Source organism: Peromyscus leucopus, chromosome 4, assembly GCF_004664715.2.
Source record: "Peromyscus leucopus breed LL Stock chromosome 4, UCI_PerLeu_2.1, whole genome shotgun sequence".
Lineage (NCBI taxonomy): Eukaryota > Metazoa > Chordata > Mammalia > Rodentia > Cricetidae > Peromyscus > Peromyscus leucopus.
Genome location: NC_051066.1, coordinates 82,018,371 through 82,037,039, shown reverse-complemented (window position 1 = coordinate 82,037,039; position 18,669 = coordinate 82,018,371). Strand labels below are relative to the sequence as shown.

Below are 18,669 nucleotides of genomic sequence, written 5' to 3'. Positions count from 1 at the left end.
CAAAGAAAATGGCTGGGGACGAGGTGGGGTGAGGGTGAGGGTGTGGTAGAATTTCACAGCAGCTGTACTTATAAGAGCTGCAAATAGAATGAACCAAATTTTGTATCATTAGTGAAATCTTTAGAATACAATTTTAGCAAGAAATACATTTGGCAGTGACAAGGAACTGTCAGCACATATAACATGAATGAATTTCAGAGATAAGGATAATCACAAGAAGTCAAATCCGAAAGACTACATGTGATCTAGTTGCAAAGTTTAAGCAACTGCCAAATTAGTCTATGGCAAATGACTTTAGAATGGTGGTTGTTACCTGGGCAACAAGGGATCATAACGGGTGCAGAACAATGTAGGCTTCGGGGGACACTGATGATTTCCAGACCTGGGAAATAGAGAACCAAAAATTCATAAAGCCATAGATGGGCAGGTCTCAAACACTTCTCTTCCATGAATTAAAATTCAAAAGGAAAGTTTATAAAATGAAAACCAGGCTGGGCAGTAGTGGCGCACACCTTTAATCCCTGCACTCGGGAGGCAGAGCCAGGTGGATCTCTGTGAGTTGAGGCCAGTCTGGTCTACAAGTAAGATCCAGGACAGGCTTCAAAGCTACACAGAAAAACCCTGTCTCAAAAAAAAAATCAAAAAATGAAAACCAATTACCTGAGAATTTACCATCTTCAATTGTCCATGGTGCCTGCCGAATGTCATGGCATCTCTCTCTAAGCCGCTGCGTATGCCCACACCCTTCCTGAGCCTCAATTCCTTTCCACATCCTTAAGTGTCTATGAACTGCTCTACCAGCTGACACCTTAAACCCTGGCTGTGCTCTGAACACTTCCCTGAAAAGGGTCTTGTCACACCCCCTAAGAGCACCTTATCACCACAGTTAAGGTGGTTACTTTGTCCTTTGAATTTTTTACTTTCTTTATCGGTTTTCTTTCATTCTTTTTCAGATATACTTCTGCAGCTGTGCTAATATGTGTGGCTACTGAATATCTGAAATGTGTCTAGTGCAAACTGAGAAGTGTTCAAGATATAAAGCATTCAATTTCCAGGTCTCAATATTTTTTTAAAAATGTAGCACATCTCACACACTTTTATGTTAATTATATCTTAAAATGTTTCAGAAAGATTGGGTTAAATAATATATTTCTTTTTCTTTGAGCTTTTTGTTTGGTTTGGCTTGGTTTGTTTTGGGGGTGTTTTGTTTTTCTGCATACAGTCTCTCATATTGTAGCATAGGTTATCCTAAAATATGCAACAATCTTTCGGCCTCTGCCTCTCAGTTACTGGGATCACAGATGAGACCCCACCATGGCTGGAAACAATGAAGCTCTAAAATTAATTCTTGCCAGCTTGTTTTCATCCTTTTCACATCCCTAATAGAAAACTTACAACTCTACATTGATTCTCATTATACTTGTGAGTCTAACGAACTGCCCAGTTCTGCCCACAGCCGCCATTTCTACCGAGAGCCTTATTTTCAGTGCTCTTTTCCTGGGTTGTGGGACTCTGCTTTCGTAGTTTTCCTGATGCCTTATTGCCTGCTCCTTCTCAGACAGCTCTTCTGATACCTATAGCTATCATTCTCAAACTTCATTATGCTTCAAAAATGCCCAAGACTGTTTGCAGCACATCACATTCCTGGTCCTTCTGTGTAGAGGTTCCGGTCTGGTCGATAGGCTTGGGGACAGAGATTCTGATGGAGGAAAGAGAATGAGGAACTAGAATTCTGAACTCATTTTCAGCCCCGTTTCTCATTTCACCCCAGGCATCCATTGGCTAGCTCATTGTTCTCTTTACGTACGTTGTCTCCAAGGATGTAGCAGTTACTATAGACTGACATTTCCCAATCCTCTCCCGGCTTAGATTCCTCTCATCCTGACCCTTTCTTTCACCTGCACATCCTCACTTGCTCTGTGAAACACAGCTCCTGCAACACCCAAGGCCTTGTCTCCTTCTCCCAGCCTCATTCTTCCCTCTGTGTTCCAGCTCTGCAAGCCCACACCCTCCTTTCTTTCCTATTGTCTATGTCGAATCAGCTCCAACAGCCCAATGCTTCTTCCTCATGAACGCTTATCCTCACTGTGGCTTCCTCAATCCTTCAGTTCAGGGCTTCTCAGGCTTGGAAGACTTGAAATATTGAGCCAGCTAGCATTTGCAGGGACCGTCCTGTACATTTTAGGATGCTCAGCTATTTCCCATCCCTACTCTGTTAAGGACCAGTTGGCACCCCCTAGTGGATAGAACCCAAAATGCCTCATGATGTTGCAGTTGGGGAACAGAAGAGGGAGAGAATGCTCTCTTGCATTATCACCATAGAGACAAAACCTTATTTGAGGCATTTCACCAGCATACGAGATTCCGGGTCACCGCTCCTCCATTTATTCCACACTCTTTTTAAAAAAAAGTTTTACAGTTTTCATCAGGATAAAACACAGCCTCTAATGCAGCATAAAAAGGACACCATTTGTCTTCTACTTGCCTCCTCCAGCTTTCCACTCCAACGATGCTGAGTGCCTTTGCAGCTTAATTAAGGATGGATGAAATTCATAAGAAGTGGTAACTGTAGCCAGTAAGTATGCGCGTAGCTGAGGAGATAAATGCAAAGCTCGTAGGATGTTTTAAATTTAGGATATGAGTAAGCGTGCACTTTGTGAAACATAGGCAGAATTGTGTTAAATATATGTAGTAAGTTAGTAAACTATACGGCATGCCAAAGTTAAAATAAATAGAAAATATGATGGAACAGAGGGTCACTTGCAGTCAAAAATGGAATAGAAAAACTGTTAGGAAAAAATCATGGTATGTCTAAACCGACAATTTTGTCAGACCCAATTCAGTCACATTTAGGTGGAGACACCCAAAATAGTCTCATATGTTGTCTACCCACTGCCAGGTGTGGGTTACCCCTTTCAAGCTGTTGGCAGAGAGTCTCGTAGACTTCCAAAACAACACAGCCATTTGGAATGGAGGGTTCACTGAGACCACCAAATTGGACCACTCCTTGATCAAATTGTCAAGGCTATGTGTGAGCAGGGGAGGGGGATAAGAAAAGCAGAAATAGCAGAGAAGCAGTCAGAGCTTTTCTGTGAGCTCAGACACGCTGACTGGCTGGGAACAAGACACCCTTGCCCAAGGTAGTTGACCTTTGGGACAGGGCTAAGGGAGGCTCCTGAAGGATTAGGGAGGTTCCTTGTTAAACAGAAACCTGCCATTAGGCTTCTGTTTACCTGGCCAGATCCCTTCTGTTTAGGTCACCAGCACTGCCTTTGGGGGGCCGCTTTGGAATGAACAGGGGGGATCCCATGAAGCCCCACTGTCAGCTGAGGCCTCTTGGCAGTTGATGGGTATTGGGGAAGAGTCCGTTTTCTTTGGGGCCGCAACTCCTGATATTCTTCCACGAATGGCCCTACACAGAAAACACTGAGCATTGAATGGACTCTCTTTGTGTGATTTTGGGAGTGAGAAGTGGTGGGAGGATTTGGGAGGAGCTGGAGGGAAGGGAATGGAATCACATCTAGATGTAGGCATGCCTTTGTCTCTTTCCTTGGGGGCGCTAATCCAATGGGACAGGAACCTGGCTAGGTGACCTCTACAGTTTAAGATAATGTACTTTCCCTTCCCAGAATTCCGAGCCCTTTGTGCAACCCCTAAGAGCAGGGCCTTGGTTAGGTTTGGCTGATCTGGCTGGGTCTGCCTTCCTTTCTGAGGCTTGACTCAAAACTGTATAACTGTACTTTTCTTTGCTTCCAAGTTTTTGCTTCAGATGCTGGCCAGAGTTTAAGTATGCTTTGTAAACTTAGCTTGGACTTCCTCTTTTTCTGAAGCTCTATCCTTCTGCCCTGAGGCAGCCTGCTCACGGCCTGTATCTGCCCTGCAAGATTATCTTCTCCATATGCATCCTTGGGGGCATCTTAGAGATTAACAATTTACCTGCCCTTGGTTTTTCTATTTAAACTCTAATAAATTATCCTTGAGTTTCTGTTTGAGTCTATTCTTGACTCTTTTATTAATAAAATAAAGATCCCCAGGAAGGGACCCAACTTCCCAGGTGTCCTATGTTGAGTCTGCAGGGACGCCCCAAGATTCCTGGTAATGCTTTCCTCCTTTTTAATCCTTTAACTGGCAGAGAATGAACCCATTCCTGCACCTCTAGGTGGCATCAGTGAGGGTGGAGTTGATCCAAACAAGTCATATGCATGCATGAAATTCTCAAAATAAATCACTGTATTCTCACAGACGCATGGAAACAGAGAGTTCTAGGCTCCAGCTTCAATTGACCCTGTCTCAAAAGCAAAACAAAAACCACACCTCAAAACAAACAACCATAGTTTCAGTCTCTTTCCTCCGCCCAAAAATGTAAAGGTTAAATTCCTGGTGCCTTTTACGCAAAGCAATACTTATTTTCATAGTGTATAATAAAAGAGAGGATTTCGGGATGTATTTCAGTTGGAATGAAGCAAAATTAAAATGTGAGACTTTAAAGTGTCCGTACCTGAGATGCTTTGAACTCACTCTGCCCAGAATAGATTTGCAAACGAAGTTAAGGGAGCTCCTAAAAGCTAAGGGCCTCCCAACACCCGAACCTCGGGGGAGGTGCAAGCACCCCAGGGCGAGCCTCTGAAGCAACTCTTGCTTTGGATTGAATCATCCCCCTCCTCCCTGAACCCAACCCTTCCGCCTCCGGAGGAGGCCGAACTGGCTTCCGCTCTAGGCAGCTCCCGGCTGGTTTTCATGGTGTACGCGGCCTCTCTAGCCGCACTCGCCGTCCTCTCGGTGTCGGCGCGGGGAAGGCGGGAGTGTGGAGCGCCGAGTCTGGCCTGTGCAGATACGGTGCTTCCGGAGATCGGCGGAGACCCGCGGCAGCTCAGCTAGACCCGGCCGCACGTGAGTGGAACGTAGCGGGCCGCGGGGTACACGGAGGAGGGTTGGGAGGGGAGGCCTGCACGGCGGAGGGGGCTTGCGGCTTGCAGCTGCAGCCTGGTACCCTGCCGTGCCCTGACTACAGTCGGTGCGCCCCCGCTTCTGGGCCACACAGCCTGCAGTTTTGTAGTTGGCACTAGGCGTTGAATCCGGGGCCTCGCTCAGGCTGTAGGGCTCCGGGGCAGAGCTGCACCCCCTGCCTCATCCCTTTGGGGATTCGCTCTTGCTGAACTGCCTCCAACCCGACCAGCCGCCTGAGTAGCGCAGATTACAGATGAAGAGTAACCAGGCCTGGCTCTTTAAAGTTTTGTTGGTGTGGTTTGGTTTTCCAGACAGTTTCTCTGTGTAGCCTTGGCTGTCCCGAAGTCTCTATGTAGACCAGGCTGGCCTCGAACTCACAGAAATCCGTCTGTCTCGGCCTCCCAAGTGCTGATTAAAGGCGTGCGCCACCTCGCCCGACTTTAAAAAACAATTTTTAAAACTACTTGATATGTGTGGGTGTTTTGCCTGCTTGTGAGTCTGTGCTCCAGCGCATGCCTGGTATTCAGGGAGGTCAAACAGCGCCTGATTCCCTTGGAACTGGAGTTACAGAGGTTGTGAGCCACCGTGTGGGTGCTGGGAATTGAACCCAGGTTTTCTAGAGCAGCCGGTGCTCTTAACTGCTGACTCATCTCTCCAGGCCCCTCTTTTAAGTTTTTAATTCACAGTCTTCTCAGCCCTAGCCGTGTGATTTGGTTAAGCATTTTAGTGGGTTGGGTTTTTGTTGTTGTTTTTAAATTCCTACCCTAGTATCGTGTACATGATAGGTGTGTGTTGGACCTGTTTGATGGTTTGAACCATTCTGATGTGGCGATGGCACAGGGAGCATTAATGCGTGCATCCCATACAGGGTTGCGGTGGAACTTACAAGTAACGAGGTGTGGTGTTTCTAGAAAGCAGAAAGACTTGAAATTATTATTTTTTTTCTCATTTCTTGAAATAATTCTTTTACATGGGTTGGTGGAAAGCACACTGTATAGTGCGCGCCTTCACGCTATGAGGTAATACTGGGAAGAACTGCTTTGAGCAAGTGGGACGTACAGGCGGCTGATGTGGTAGTAGTTGGAGAACATGAAACCCCAGAGCCAGCATATGAGAGCTTTTGGCAGTGAGTGGTTGGCCAAACTTGATGGACCTAGAGACAGTGCAACCTGAAGTCGGGTTAAGTATTTTTTCCAGTGGGGATGAGCAGTTCATTAAATTATTCATAAATGGATAAACAAAGCAGACGCTGGAAACCCCCGAGCTTCCTGTTATACAAAATCCCCCGGAATTCAGTTAATGCTATTTAAAAAAAAAAAAAAAAAACAAGGTGGAGCTGTGGTGGTGGTGGTGGTGGTGCTGCTGCTGCTGCTGCTGCTGCTGCTGCTGCTGCTGCTGCTGCTGCACACCCTTAATCCTGGGACGAGGCAGGCAGATCTCTGAGGCCTGGTCTACAGAGTGAGATCCAGAACAGGCTCCAAAGCTACACGGAGAAACCCGTTTCCAGAAGAAAGAAAAAAAAAAAGGCCCGGAGCAAGTGGTTTAGTTAAATACTTGTCAGAAGTATTTTTGCTAAACAAAATAGATACATACACAGTACCACATGATCCAAGAAGGGCCTGCAGAACCACTGATCCATTTAGGAGTTAATGTAGTCAGTGTTAGTATTTGTCCATAAGAATGTCTAGGTATAGCCGGGTGGCGGCGCACGCCTTTAATCCCAGCACTTGGGAGGCAGAGGCAGGCGGGTCTCTGTGAGTTCGAGGCCAGCCTGGGCTACCAAGTGAGTTCCAGGAAAGGCGCAAAGTTACACAGAGAAACCCTGTCTCGAAAAACCAAAAAAAAAAAAAAAAAAAAAGAATGTCTAGGTATAATTTTGAAAGTATTTGAACACTTGGGTTTTATTAGAACTATTGGAAAATGTCCTTAAGTTTAGGGAGTGATAGTTCAAATTCATGAGATCCAAATTAGCAAAATGTTTTGGTGCGGGTAGTGTTTGTTATGGACTTGTTACTAGAAACTATATTTTCTCTTGCATTGGGAATTTTTTTTGGTTTTTCGAGACAGACTTTTTCTGTGTAGCTCTGCACCTCTCCTGGAACTCACTTGGTAGCCCAGGCTGGCCTCGAACTCACAGAGGTCCGCCTGTCTCTGCCTCCCGGGTGCTGGGATTAAAGGAGTGGGCCACCACCGCCCGGCGCATTGGGAATTTTATAGACTACACTTATCAGAAAGAATGTCTGGAACCTACTGATCTTTCTTATTAGTTTAATTTATTTTTTGAGATAGTGTTTTGCTGTGCAGTCCTAGAACTCACTTTGTAGACCAAGCTGGCCTGGAATTCAGAGATCTGCCTGTCTCTGCCTCCAGAGGACTGGGGTTGAAGGCATGGGCCACCAGCCTTTTATTAATTTCCACAGAAGGGAAAGGCTGGTAAATCATTACCGTCACACACGTATACATGATGAAGGTTTGCATTTATCAACCAAGTAACTGGGTAGAAATCAGTTTAAATGAAAAGATGTTTTATTGGTAAGATGTTCGTGATGAACTAAAGGTATAGACTGACATAGGCCACAGTGAGTTAGGAAGTCCATGGACCCTCACCACCTATTTACTGCGGATTTCATCAGAGGGTGTGATTCTGGTTTCTGCTGGGTCTGAGAGTAATTCACAAGCAGTAAACGATAGTATTTCTGAGCAGGTGTAGTGACTCTCACCTGTAATCAAGAAGTGGTTGCTGGGAAAACAGATCCAAAGGGCTGTGTGGCATAACTTTAACCTGTAAGAGCATAGAAAGAGCTGTAACAAGGGATGGAGGGGTGGAGCAGAGAAGAAACAACCCGTGTGCGAGCTTTAGAAGGCCGAATGTGACCCCTTAAGATGGATGACTGCCTAAAGGTCCATGCTAACCTGAGCTAACCTGACTCTTGACCATACATAAACCAACTGCTTAATCAGGAAGCTAATGACACTTCCCAAGGCCGACTGCCTTGACTCAGGCGTGTGCACTTTTACGCTGATGGCTAACCCAAGTAAATGGTGTTGGTAGGCCACTGTAATTTTTATTGCATCGTTTTGTGTGTGATCAGGTTATATGTGTGATGGGGGAAGAGGGCGATGGTGTACATGAAGACCAGAGGTTGATGGTGAATGTCCTCCTCAATCGTTCTCTACTGTGTGTTTTGAGACTGGGTCTCTTTGCTCTGCCTGGAGTGCCCTAGTTCAGTGAAATTCCCTAGCAACAGGCCTCAGGGATCCTCCTGTCTCCAGGATTACAGATGTGCGCCAAAGCACTGTACTTCTCTGCATTTGTGGGCCCTAGGGCTGATACCTGGATCCCTAGGCTAACACTGGACCATCTGTCTGTTACCAACAGCCTTGTCTGAGAAACACCAACCCTCAGATATGGCATTTAAACTATGCAGTTCCTGTAAATGATTCTTCAGGAAATCAATTTTAGCAAAGGCTCTGTGCTTACTAGAAGGTTCTGAAATTGGGGTTGCCAAATTTAGCAGATAAAGGTACAGGATTGCCCCATTAGATATTTATTCAGACAGATGGGATTAACTTGTTAGCAATATGTAGGACATAATTAAAATAAATCTTTTTTTGTTTGTTTTTCAAGACAGGGTTTCTCTGTGTAGCTTTGAACCTTTCCTGGAACTCGCTTTGGAGACCAGGCTGGCCTCGAACTCACAGAGATCCGCCTGGCTCTGCCCCCAGAGTGCTGGGATTAAAGGCGTGTGCCACCACCGCCCGGCTCCCAGTTCACTTTCTAGCATTGCATCCATGTAGTACACAGACATCCATGCAGGAAACACTTATATACATTAAAAATGCAATAATTGGACAGGCAGTTTTACAGTTGACCCATCAAAAATTATAGTACTCTAGAAGCTGGGATTTCTAAAACTGAACTTCCTGAGTTCCGAGATAACATTTTTCCTCTATCTCCAGTGTAAGAGTATGCCATCATCCCTGTTTATACAGTGCTGGGAATTGAACCTAGGGCCTTATGTCTAATTCAGGGAGTTCAGGGCAGAAATCTTGAGTTTCCTGTTCCGGGCCATTGTGAAGGATTCCATCTACATACTGAATTGTGAATTTTCCTTCTCCTGTATCTAAGATCATTTCTACCTTGTTTTCTCCTTCACTACTCTCTCCTTGGGTTCCAAGTTTTTTGGGTCCCTGTAAGAAGTGGCAGCCAGCACTTCCACCTCATTCCCTCTTTCATCCAGATCACCCACCAAGATGCAACTGCCATTGTGAATCGATGGCAGTCTCAGCCCACACAGGCTACAGTGTATTCTCTGCTTGTTCGACTGACTTCAGGCCATCGTAATACTTGCACAGCAGGCCCCGCAGTTTGTTTCATTACCTTTCTTTCCCTGGGGAGACCTGATCAGACATCTGCCTAGCACAGGTGGGACACCAACCACAAACCTCTCATGGTCCACCAAAGTACCAGTGGTGAGCCTGTTTGGCTTATGTTACAGAGTATTGATGAGAGTAACCCAGAAAACAGCTGCAGAGGCTCGCCCCATCACGCATGACAAGAGCTTGGAGGCTGGGTCCTTGAGTCCTCTCTTCGGTTAACCTATCTCTTCCTGTGAAGGGTTTCCCTCATCAGCGTAGTGTCACTGTGTCAGGTCGTTGCTATGGGTACCAGACCAAAGACATCACCACTCCAAGATGGCCGTGGGGGGATAGTGCTGTGCCCAGAGAGAGGAGCCTTACTGCAATGGGCTCACAGCCCTCTGTATTTTCTTGTAAAGATTTTCATGTTTAAGCTTTGTATGTGTGATTCTTCATCTATAGCTGGCGTTTGTTCATCCAGAAGAGATTTAATTTTGTGGTTTTTTTTTCCATGTTAGCCAATAGTCCTTTTCACTTGGATTTTTTTTTTTTCGGGGGGGGGTTTCGAGACAGGGTTTCTCTGTGTAGTTTTGCTCCTTTCCTGGAGCTCATTTGGTAGCCCAGGTTGGCCTCGAACTCACAGAGATCCACCTGGCTCTGCCTCCCGAGTGCTGGGATTAAAGGCGTGCACCACCAACGCCTGGCCTCACTTGGATTTTCTAATGCCCATCTATTTTTAGTACCACGTCATACACCAACCCCAATCTGTTCGAGTGTGTTTGTCTATACTATAGCCATACCATACTGTCTTTAATCATCTTTCTGGTAAATCAGCTGTTCCTTTCTTTCACGTTTTCTTGGACCTTTACTCTTTCATGCAAACCAGCTTTCACACTCCAACAAGATGGGATAGAATTCCCGATTGCCTTTTGATTGAAACGGTATTGAATTTGTAGAATCCCATAAGGTCTCCTGTGTCTTTTGCAACATTTGTGTATTGTGTAACCCATACAGTGTTTTGGTTCCCGACATCCTCGTTAAATCCTCTATTCTAAGCAGTTTGTCTGTTGAACCTCTTTTCTCACGTGGATATTTCTTGTTCTTTCTCTCCTTAAGTCATGTAGCTGTGATAGGAAGTATTCTGGTGTAGTTCTGACCTGGCAAGGACTGTTTCTCACATTCCATGATTAAATGCATTCTTACTTACCGTAGGCTTTGCTGTTTCCTACTCCTTATTTGCTGTGTTTGGCTTTTGTTTTCTAAAGAAGTGCTGCATTTGACTCCTTTTTGCAGTTTTCCAAATCAGAGTGTTCATTGTAAATCTGTCTTTAATCTTTTCTCTAGGTTGACCTACCGAAGAGATTTCTAGACAAAACAGGGGAAACGTGCTAGACTCAAGGATGATGGATCCATGTTCAGTTGGAGTCCAGCTCCGGACCACCCATGACTGCCATAAAACCTTCTATACTCGGCACACAGGTTTCAAGACTTTGCAAGAATTGTCGTCAAATGACATGCTTTTACTTCAGCTTAGGACAGGAATGACCCTATCTGGGAATAATACCATTTGTTTGCATCATGTCAAAATTTATATTGACAGATTTGAGGAGTTACAGAAGTCATGTTGTGACCCATTTAACATACACAAAAAGCTAGCCAAAAAGAATCTGCATGTAATTGACTTAGATGATGCCACGTTTCTTAGTGCAAAGTTTGGAAGACAGCTGGTACCTGGTTGGAAGCTCTGCCCCAAATGTACCCAGATCATCAATGGAAGTGTGGATGTTGATTCAGATGACCGCCAGAGAAGGAAACCCGAATCAGATGTATGTATACATGCGATTGTAAATACTTTCTACAGTTTGGGACTTAAGCTGGATAGAGTAACTGTGAGGAATCATGTTTACATTTTTATCACATTCATTAGCATACAACAGATTTAAAGTTGAGGTGAAAGAAAATTATGTTTCAAATGTTTCCATACACTCAAGGTCCAGAATGAGCAGTAAATAAGGGCCTAAAAGAGCATCATGTGCCCAAGACTCCAAGACTGTAGCTTCTATTCTTAGACCTTAGGAAGAAGCCATTAGGAATGGCCCTTAGAACGCTGGCGTAGACCGACTTGGGGAACTTAGTTCCTTTCCTGGTACTAAGTAGCTAATGAATGTGTCACCTGCTGGACACTACACACCAGGAAGAATGTCCCTTTTTGTGCAGGAGTCAAAGACCTAGCTTAGAATTGATTTTTGTTTGGTTTGATATGGAGGCTTACTCTAGCTGACTGGAACTCTCCATGTAGTCAAGACCAGCCTCAGACTTAGGGCAGGGATCTTCTGTCAGCCTCCCCGGAACTAGGATTCCCAGGCATGAGTCACAGTGCCCAGGAGTCATTGAGTTTAATGTCGGTTTTTCTCCTTTGAAATTATCCCATTCGTCTTTAAGAGTTTGAAATATTTGTGACTTTTCATAATGCTTCTGCCTCCAGATTCTGGGTATAGCTCAGGTTAAACTTAGGGTTCCCCGTGCTCAAAGAGCACACAGTTTTACATCGTGAAGTATGAAACACTGTACGCCTCCTCCCTAGTCACGTGTCCACATGCAGGTCATTTCACTCTCCTGTTGAGCAGGAGCTGAGACTCCTGCAGCTGCCTGTGCTGTCAGGAGCACTTGTCAGTTTCTCTCTGCGCACTGTACAGTTCTTGCTGCTAGCCTCTTTCCTCTCTCTTCTCCTTTTTGCTGTGTTATAAAACCCAGTTAAAATGTTCAGTTGTGTGCACTGTGTTCCTGTCAGGCCTGTCTCCAGGACCAGTGCTATCCAGAAGTCGTCATAGATACCTGCTGATTCTATCACATCAGCATCCTCACCTCGTGTCCATTGTTCTTACATGACCAATTTCCCATCATCTCATCTTGACTTGGGGTGTACGAAAGCATTTCGGAAAAACCACTTACTTTTATCTCCTTGAGTAACAAATTTAAACCCTTAAGCACCAGGATTTTGTTTTGCCAGAGCCTTAAGAAAACGTTGCAGTACAGTTCAAAACATGCAGCCTCGTTGCTTCTCTCCTCTTAACGTCAAAGGTTCTAAAGGACCAGGGAATTGTTACTTGGAACCTTGGTTCTGTGCTGTTGGAATGGTTTTGGCTGTCTTCCCTCCTCCTCCGGTGGCAGCAGCCATGGCTGTCTTTAGTGTGCCAGTGTCCAGCACCTGCTGTCCAAGAGACTAAAGGAACAGGAACAGTATAGATAATTCACTACTACGGTAAAGGTGGAATAGAGACTACAAGAGTGGATTTTCCCACGTTCCTTTTCATGTGTGTCCCAAACTGCCTTCCCGAGTGGGGATGCACTGGGCTAATGCTAAGTAAAGTACTACTGTGTGGTGTCGAGATTGAAATGTACAGTTTTCCTTACTTTCTTTCAGGGAAGAACTGCTAAGGCTCTGAGGTCACTGCAGTTCACAAACCCAGGAAAGCAAACTGAATTTGCTCCAGAAAGTGGAAAAAGGGAGAAAAGGAAGCTGACCAAGAACTCGAGCGCTGGCTCTGACAGGTAGGCTGCTGGCTCTCAGTCTGTAAATTGTCTTGTTAACTTGCTGATTCCCATTGGCTTTGCCTCCATGTTTATTTCCTTAACCTTCAGTTTTCTGACCAGTCATTTTAAATTGTATTCTGTATTTGTGAAACCTTCTGAAAGCCTTGGCTAGTACTCATAGGAAAGTAAGGTGTCCGTTGGAATTCTAGAAGCTTCTTTCTGAGATAGTAGCGTGAGGTGAATGAAGTAATGTTTTGGAATGAGAATTAAAATGGTGTTTGGCCAATTTGCTGTTTACAAAATTTGATACTGATAATCTCGTCTATGGTGGTATTTTATTTGTACTGAAATGTGATTTTAATTGTATGTTAATAAATAAAGTTGCCTGGGGGTCAGAGCTATTAGAGCCATAGCAAGAGCATGGTGGTGGCGGCGGTGGCGGCGGCAGTGCCGCCGCACACCTTTAATCCCAGCACTTGGTAGAAGAGCTAAGTAGATCTCTGTGTGTTCAGGGATACAGCCAGCATTGGAGACATATGCCTTTAAGACCTTTAAGAGGGCGGTACTTACAGGCAGTGACAAGGCAGTCATGTGTTTGGGTTTACAACCAATGAAAAGGCAGAACATAAAGACTATTTAAAGACAGACACACAGGAAGTAGCTCTTTTTCAGGAAGCTAGGAGCACTGCAGGAAGTAAGATTTTAGCTCTGAGCTCTGACCTCTCGGCTTTCTCTTTTACATTGGTTCTGTGTTTCTTATTTTAATAAGACAGTTGGTTACATCTACATCTGGCACCCAACATGACAAGAATCCATTAAAAACTACTTGGGGCTGGCTCCCTAGTCCGAGCGGTCGACTCCCTAACCCCGGCCCAGGTCTGCATGGCCTCAGGATGGACTAACCGTGAGCTGCTTGCTTAAAGCCGGTGCTACAAACAACTCAGGCCTGCCCTGCCGAACAGGGCCCTGCCTGTAAAGCCAACGCATGTGTGGTTACATCTACACTCATCTTCATATGTTTGCTTCTTGGGAGGCAGCTGACCCAAAAGTCATTGCATTTATGAGTACTCAGAGTACTTTGGATTTTGCACAGGTCTGAAGAAGACACACGGTTCTAGGGCAGTCAACAGAATGAACAAGAACTAAGTCATTTAAAATACGTCCTTAAATTGAGTGTCAAAAAATATTGGCATTTATTATAACAGGTCAGGCTATTTTCTAACTGGAATCGACATTTTTATCTTTATTCCACCTGTTAAGTTTTTCCGTTGAGTGATTTAAAATATTTTCAGACCATATTTGCCAGAAGTCATTAAGAAACATGAAACAGATTGGTTAGAGTGTAAGACCGCTAGGGGAGGCTGTGTCCTGTATCATTTGGTAACTAGTGAAACAAGTCGCTACCAACTACTCATTCCTCTGTAGGCCTGTGTAAGGCCACCTGAGGGGACATTTCCTTACAGAATCCTTTTTCTTCTTCTTCTGATTATATTGTGTACACATCCGAGTGTGTATGTGTGCGAATGCATGCATATACCATGGTGTGTATGTGAAAGTCTGATATGGGATGTCATTCTGTATGCTGTGAATATGTGTTGCTCTGATTGGTTGATAAATAAAACACTGATTGGCCAGTAGCCAGGCAGGAAGTATAGGCGGGGTAGGCAGACAAGGAGAATTCTGGGACGAGGAAGGCTGAGTCAGGAGTCACCAGCCAAACACAGAGGAGACAAGATGACAAGGCAGAAAGAACTGAGAAAAGGCACCAAGCCATGTGGCTAAACATAGATAAGAATTATCAGTTAATTTAAGTGTAAGAGTTAATCAGTAATAAGCCTGAGCTAATGGCTGAACAGTTGTAAGTATTATTAAGCCTCTGTATGATTACTTTATAAAAGGCTACGGGACTGTGGTTGAGAGATTTCTCCCGACTGTGGGGGCCTGGCGGGACCAGAGGAGAAACTTTCAGGCTATTAAAGTCAGAGGAAAGCTGGCATTTGTTTCTGCTTCCTGTCTTGGGTTCAGGGGTCACCCTAGTTATCAAACTTGCATGCCCGCCAAGCATGTTTGCCGTCTGAGCCACTTCAAGGCTTTTGACTTTCAGCACGTAGAGTCTGGCCACCTCTGTCCATCAGAAATTTCTTTTGCAGAGTAGAGATTAGGCCCTGAGCCTGATAAATGATGTGCTGCTGGTTTAGAGGGCTTCATTCCTACAGAAAAATACTTTATCTCCTTAATTTTTTAGTATCTTATTTCAACTCAGTATTGAAAAATAGTATTATGTATGAAGTGTGGCTCACTGTTTTGTTTTACAGACAAATTATTCCAGCAAAGAGTAAAGTCTACGACAGCCAAGGTCTGCTCATTTTCAGTGGCATGGACCTCTGTGATTGCCTTGATGAGGACTGCTTGGGATGCTTCTACGCCTGTCCCACTTGTGGGTCTACCAAATGTGGAGCTGAGTGCCGCTGTGACCGCAAGTGGCTCTATGAGCAAATAGAAATTGAAGGAGGAGAAATAATCCATAATAAACATGCTGGGTAATTTATAGTATCAAACTATGGGGTCTTTAAAACTTCTCTCTCTCTCTCCCTCCCTCTCCCCTCCCCTCTCAAATTCTGTCGCTTTGAAATGCAGTTATAGCCTAGTTGTTGGAAAATAAATCTGAAACACTTTAGTATGAACTTGGTTGCATTTGGGGTGCTTTATAGTTGTTTATTTGATGTAAATTGAGATGGGTTGTTTCTCGAGAGCCAGATTAAAGCCTATCTTGGCCAGTCTAACAAATGTAGGTAGTTTGCATCTTTTAGGGTTCCCATATGCATATATTTCGGTAGTAATGATTTAGTTGAATCCCACCCATCTCATAGCAGCCTATGCAGATTTGAGTTTACCTCAGTATGCTATTAGCTGCATGGAGTCCTAACTGAGCAGTGCAGAAGGCAGGATGTGCTTAGCAGCTGTGCTTCGTGCTCTGTGCCAATCGTGAGCTTCTTTTCCGTTCTGCCAGTGGTTGCTCTCCGTACAACTGTTATTTAATTCACTTACAGCAAAGCATGTGGTCTATTATCTCCCTGTCACCCATATGATATTTTACAAAAGTGATCACCCAAATAACTGGCCAGCAAAGACGAAAGTGCAGCAGAGAAGTGAGCCGTGGCCGTTCTGGAAGTAAACTTGGATCAGTCGTAAATGGAATTGTAGAAGCCTCGCTGGTAACAGGACTACTGATACCATTGCTGTTCTGGGGACAGATGTGCATCAGAGGAACCTGGTGACGGAAAGTTACCCACATCTCTGAGGAAAGTGGCTCTGACGAGCAGGAAGATTGTGCCAGGAAAGTGATGGTGAAAACTTCACATTCAAGGCTGTTTATTGTAAATAGATATTTCACAACATTGAACCATCAGAAAGGTTTCTATTGAATGTCAACAAAACAGGCAATCACTGTTCAGACTAATTTGGACAATAAAATAAAACTCTAGTTCTTAATACATTTACTTTTCTTGTCCATTTATAGTTACAAATTTTTAATATTTTGATGGTTATTTAAAGGGTCGTATAGGAATCCTCATTATTATTATTAGCATTTCTTTGGTGGTGTGGCTCCGCACTCTTGTGCAGATAGGCCCAGCCCTTAGCTGGGAACAGGGCCTATGACACAAAATTGTTCCATGCAACAGAATAGTTGAATGTTAGGCTGTTTTGAAAATAACCTAGATACCTAAATGCTAAAATACAGTTCTTTTTCTTCCAACTAGAGATGAACACAAATGCTCATTACACTATCTGTTTTTCACTTTTTAATTTATGCATTCTTGATGAAAATCTGTTCCTGGGAGAAAATTCTTTCCTCTTTTTACATGTAAAGCATGAGTACAGTCCATAAGTGACTGCACATTTGTCGTGGTAGCTGTTGCATTACTGTGAAGAGACACCGTGACCAAGACAACTCCTATAAGAGAAAGTAGTTTCGGAGACTTAGCCTGTTATCATCATGGTAGAGAGTGTGGTGGTATGCAGACAGATACTGGAGCAGCAGCTGAGACTTTTATATCCTTATCCACAGGCAGAGAAAGAGAGACTGGGCCTGGCCTGGGCTTTTGAAACCTCAAAGCTCATCCCCAGGGACACACTTACCTCCAACAAGACCACACCTCCTAATCCTTAGCAAATAGTGCCACTCCCTGGTGATTAAGCATTCCAAGAGGCTATGGGGGGTGTTTTTTATTCAGAACATCACAGCATTATTTCTGTGCTGTTAGAACTGATACCCATACAGTGAGGATTGAGAGTTCTAAAAATGCCCCTTCGGGGGGTAATGAAAAAAAATGGAGACACTAGAACTTGTGGGATAGAAATAAATTTTCTGGATATTGATTAAATATCGGGGAGAAGTCTGTATGGGTGTCTGGGGCAAGGGGAGTGTCTCCTGACTTCGTAATAACTAAAGCCTTTTGTGAGTTCCTGTCACAGGGTCTGTTGTCTCTGAATACATATCTCAATCAGACTGTTAGTAGTTTGGAATGGTATGCAGCTTTGAAGCTAAATTTATATAGTCAGTTTGAGTTGACTGTTAGAATACTGTTTTTGTTCATTTTGTTATCTCTACACTCACTGGTTTTCCTTTGATAAAATTTTCACCTTGGTACTTTTTTTTTTTTTTTTTTTTTTTTTTTTTTTTTTTTTTTTTTTTTGGTTTTTCAAAACAGGGTTTCTCTGCGTAGCTTTGCGCCTTTCCTGGAGCTCACTTGGTAGCCCAGGCTGGCCTCGAACTCACAGAGATCCGCCTGGCTCTGCCTCCCGAGTGCTGGGATTAAAGGCGTGCGCCACCACCGCCCAGCTCACCTTGGTACTTTTAAGTTAAAATTTTTTTTTGGCCCAGGTACCAGAAGCCAATCAGTTCTTGGATCTGAATTTCAGTTGAGCAGTATCAATAAGGTTTTTAACTACATTTTAAAGTTAAAAAGGCAGAATTGTTTATTTTTTCTGGATTAAGGAAATATTTTGTAGGGATATAGGGAGACTCCAGTTTCATCTGAATCCTTACGATCATTTGGTTTTAGTGATTTTTTTTTTTCTTGTTCCTGTTTTGGCTCCTAAATGTGAGTTAGGACTGTACATTGCTTACACTCTTCAGAGAGAATCAGGTGTGTGTTTTGTTTCCCTTGCAGCACGCATGACCTTACTACATAGCACAGGCTGGCCTTGGAGCTCTGCAGTCTTATTACCTCAGCCCTCCTGGGGTGACATGCATGTGTCACCCACGCAGCATGTGAAGTTGTTGTAGGCGTTTATTTTTGCTTACAGGGGGAGTCAATTTCTGATGGAGAAAAGACTTTATATAAAATGGCTATATTTCAGCATTCCTGAACAGATATTTTGTAAACAGTAATAACTTTTTCCAAGGGGAAACTTCTTCAACAGTTTTGCTGTTTGTTCTTTGTCCATTTGGGGACCAAACTGTTGATGTAACCAACCGTCTTATTAAATAAGAAACACAGAAACAATGTAAAAGAGAAAGCCAAGAGGTCAGAGCTCAGAGCTAAATCTCACCCTTCCTTCTGCTGTCCCAGCTTCGCAAAAAGAGACCTACTTCCTGTCGGTTAGTTTTTTTAAAGTATGTTGTTCTGCCTTCTCATTGGTTGTAAACCCAAACACATGACTGCCTCGTCACCGTCTGAATGTACAGCCCCCTAGGTCTTAAAGGTATATGTCTCCAATGCTGACTGTATCCCTGAACACACAGAGATCTTATGGGATTAAAGGCGTGTGCCACCACCGCCACACTCTTGCTATGGCTCTAATAGCTCTGACCCTGAACACACA

At 44.1% G+C, this 18,669-nt stretch overlaps 1 protein-coding gene and 2 long non-coding RNA genes across 3 annotated transcripts; 1 reads left to right on the top strand and 2 right to left on the bottom strand.

The window, feature by feature from the left end:
• Positions 1 to 693: 693 nt before the first annotated feature.
• Positions 694 to 4,668, bottom strand: LOC119087870. The gene is made up of 2 exons (XR_005091369.1): positions 4,499 to 4,668; positions 694 to 2,591 (listed from the first exon to the last, which is right to left on the bottom strand). It is a non-coding gene; the product is annotated as an uncharacterized LOC119087870 (long non-coding RNA).
• An 84-nt stretch (positions 4,669 to 4,752) lies between these two features.
• On the top strand, positions 4,753 to 16,336 carry LOC114698972 (ADP ribosylation factor like GTPase 14 effector protein). The gene is made up of 5 exons (XM_028877849.2): positions 4,753 to 4,890; positions 10,651 to 11,132; positions 12,731 to 12,858; positions 15,156 to 15,380; positions 15,891 to 16,336. The coding sequence occupies exons 2-5, from the start codon at positions 10,707 to 10,709 to the stop codon at positions 15,943 to 15,945; spliced, it is 834 nt and encodes a 277-aa protein (XP_028733682.1). The 5' UTR covers positions 4,753 to 4,890; positions 10,651 to 10,706; the 3' UTR covers positions 15,946 to 16,336.
• A 1,116-nt stretch (positions 16,337 to 17,452) lies between these two features.
• LOC114698973 lies at positions 17,453 to 18,298 on the bottom strand. Its single transcript, XR_003735440.2, has 2 exons — positions 17,689 to 18,298; positions 17,453 to 17,484 (listed from the first exon to the last, which is right to left on the bottom strand). It is a non-coding gene; the product is annotated as an uncharacterized LOC114698973 (long non-coding RNA).
• Between the last annotated feature and the right edge of the window lie 371 nt (positions 18,299 to 18,669).

What these genes read in the sequence shown, in the direction of transcription:
- LOC114698972 (XM_028877849.2), top strand. Translation starts at nt 10,707, where the DNA reads ATGATGGATCCATGTTCAGTTGGAGTCCAGCTCCGGACCACCCATGAC. An exon ending in GAAGGAAACCCGAATCAGAT is followed by an intron (nt 11,133 to 12,730) that starts GTATGTATACAT and finishes ACTTTCTTTCAG; the next exon opens with GGAAGAACTGCTAAGGCTCT. An exon ending in TCGAGCGCTGGCTCTGACAG is followed by an intron (nt 12,859 to 15,155) that starts GTAGGCTGCTGG and finishes TTTGTTTTACAG; the next exon opens with ACAAATTATTCCAGCAAAGA.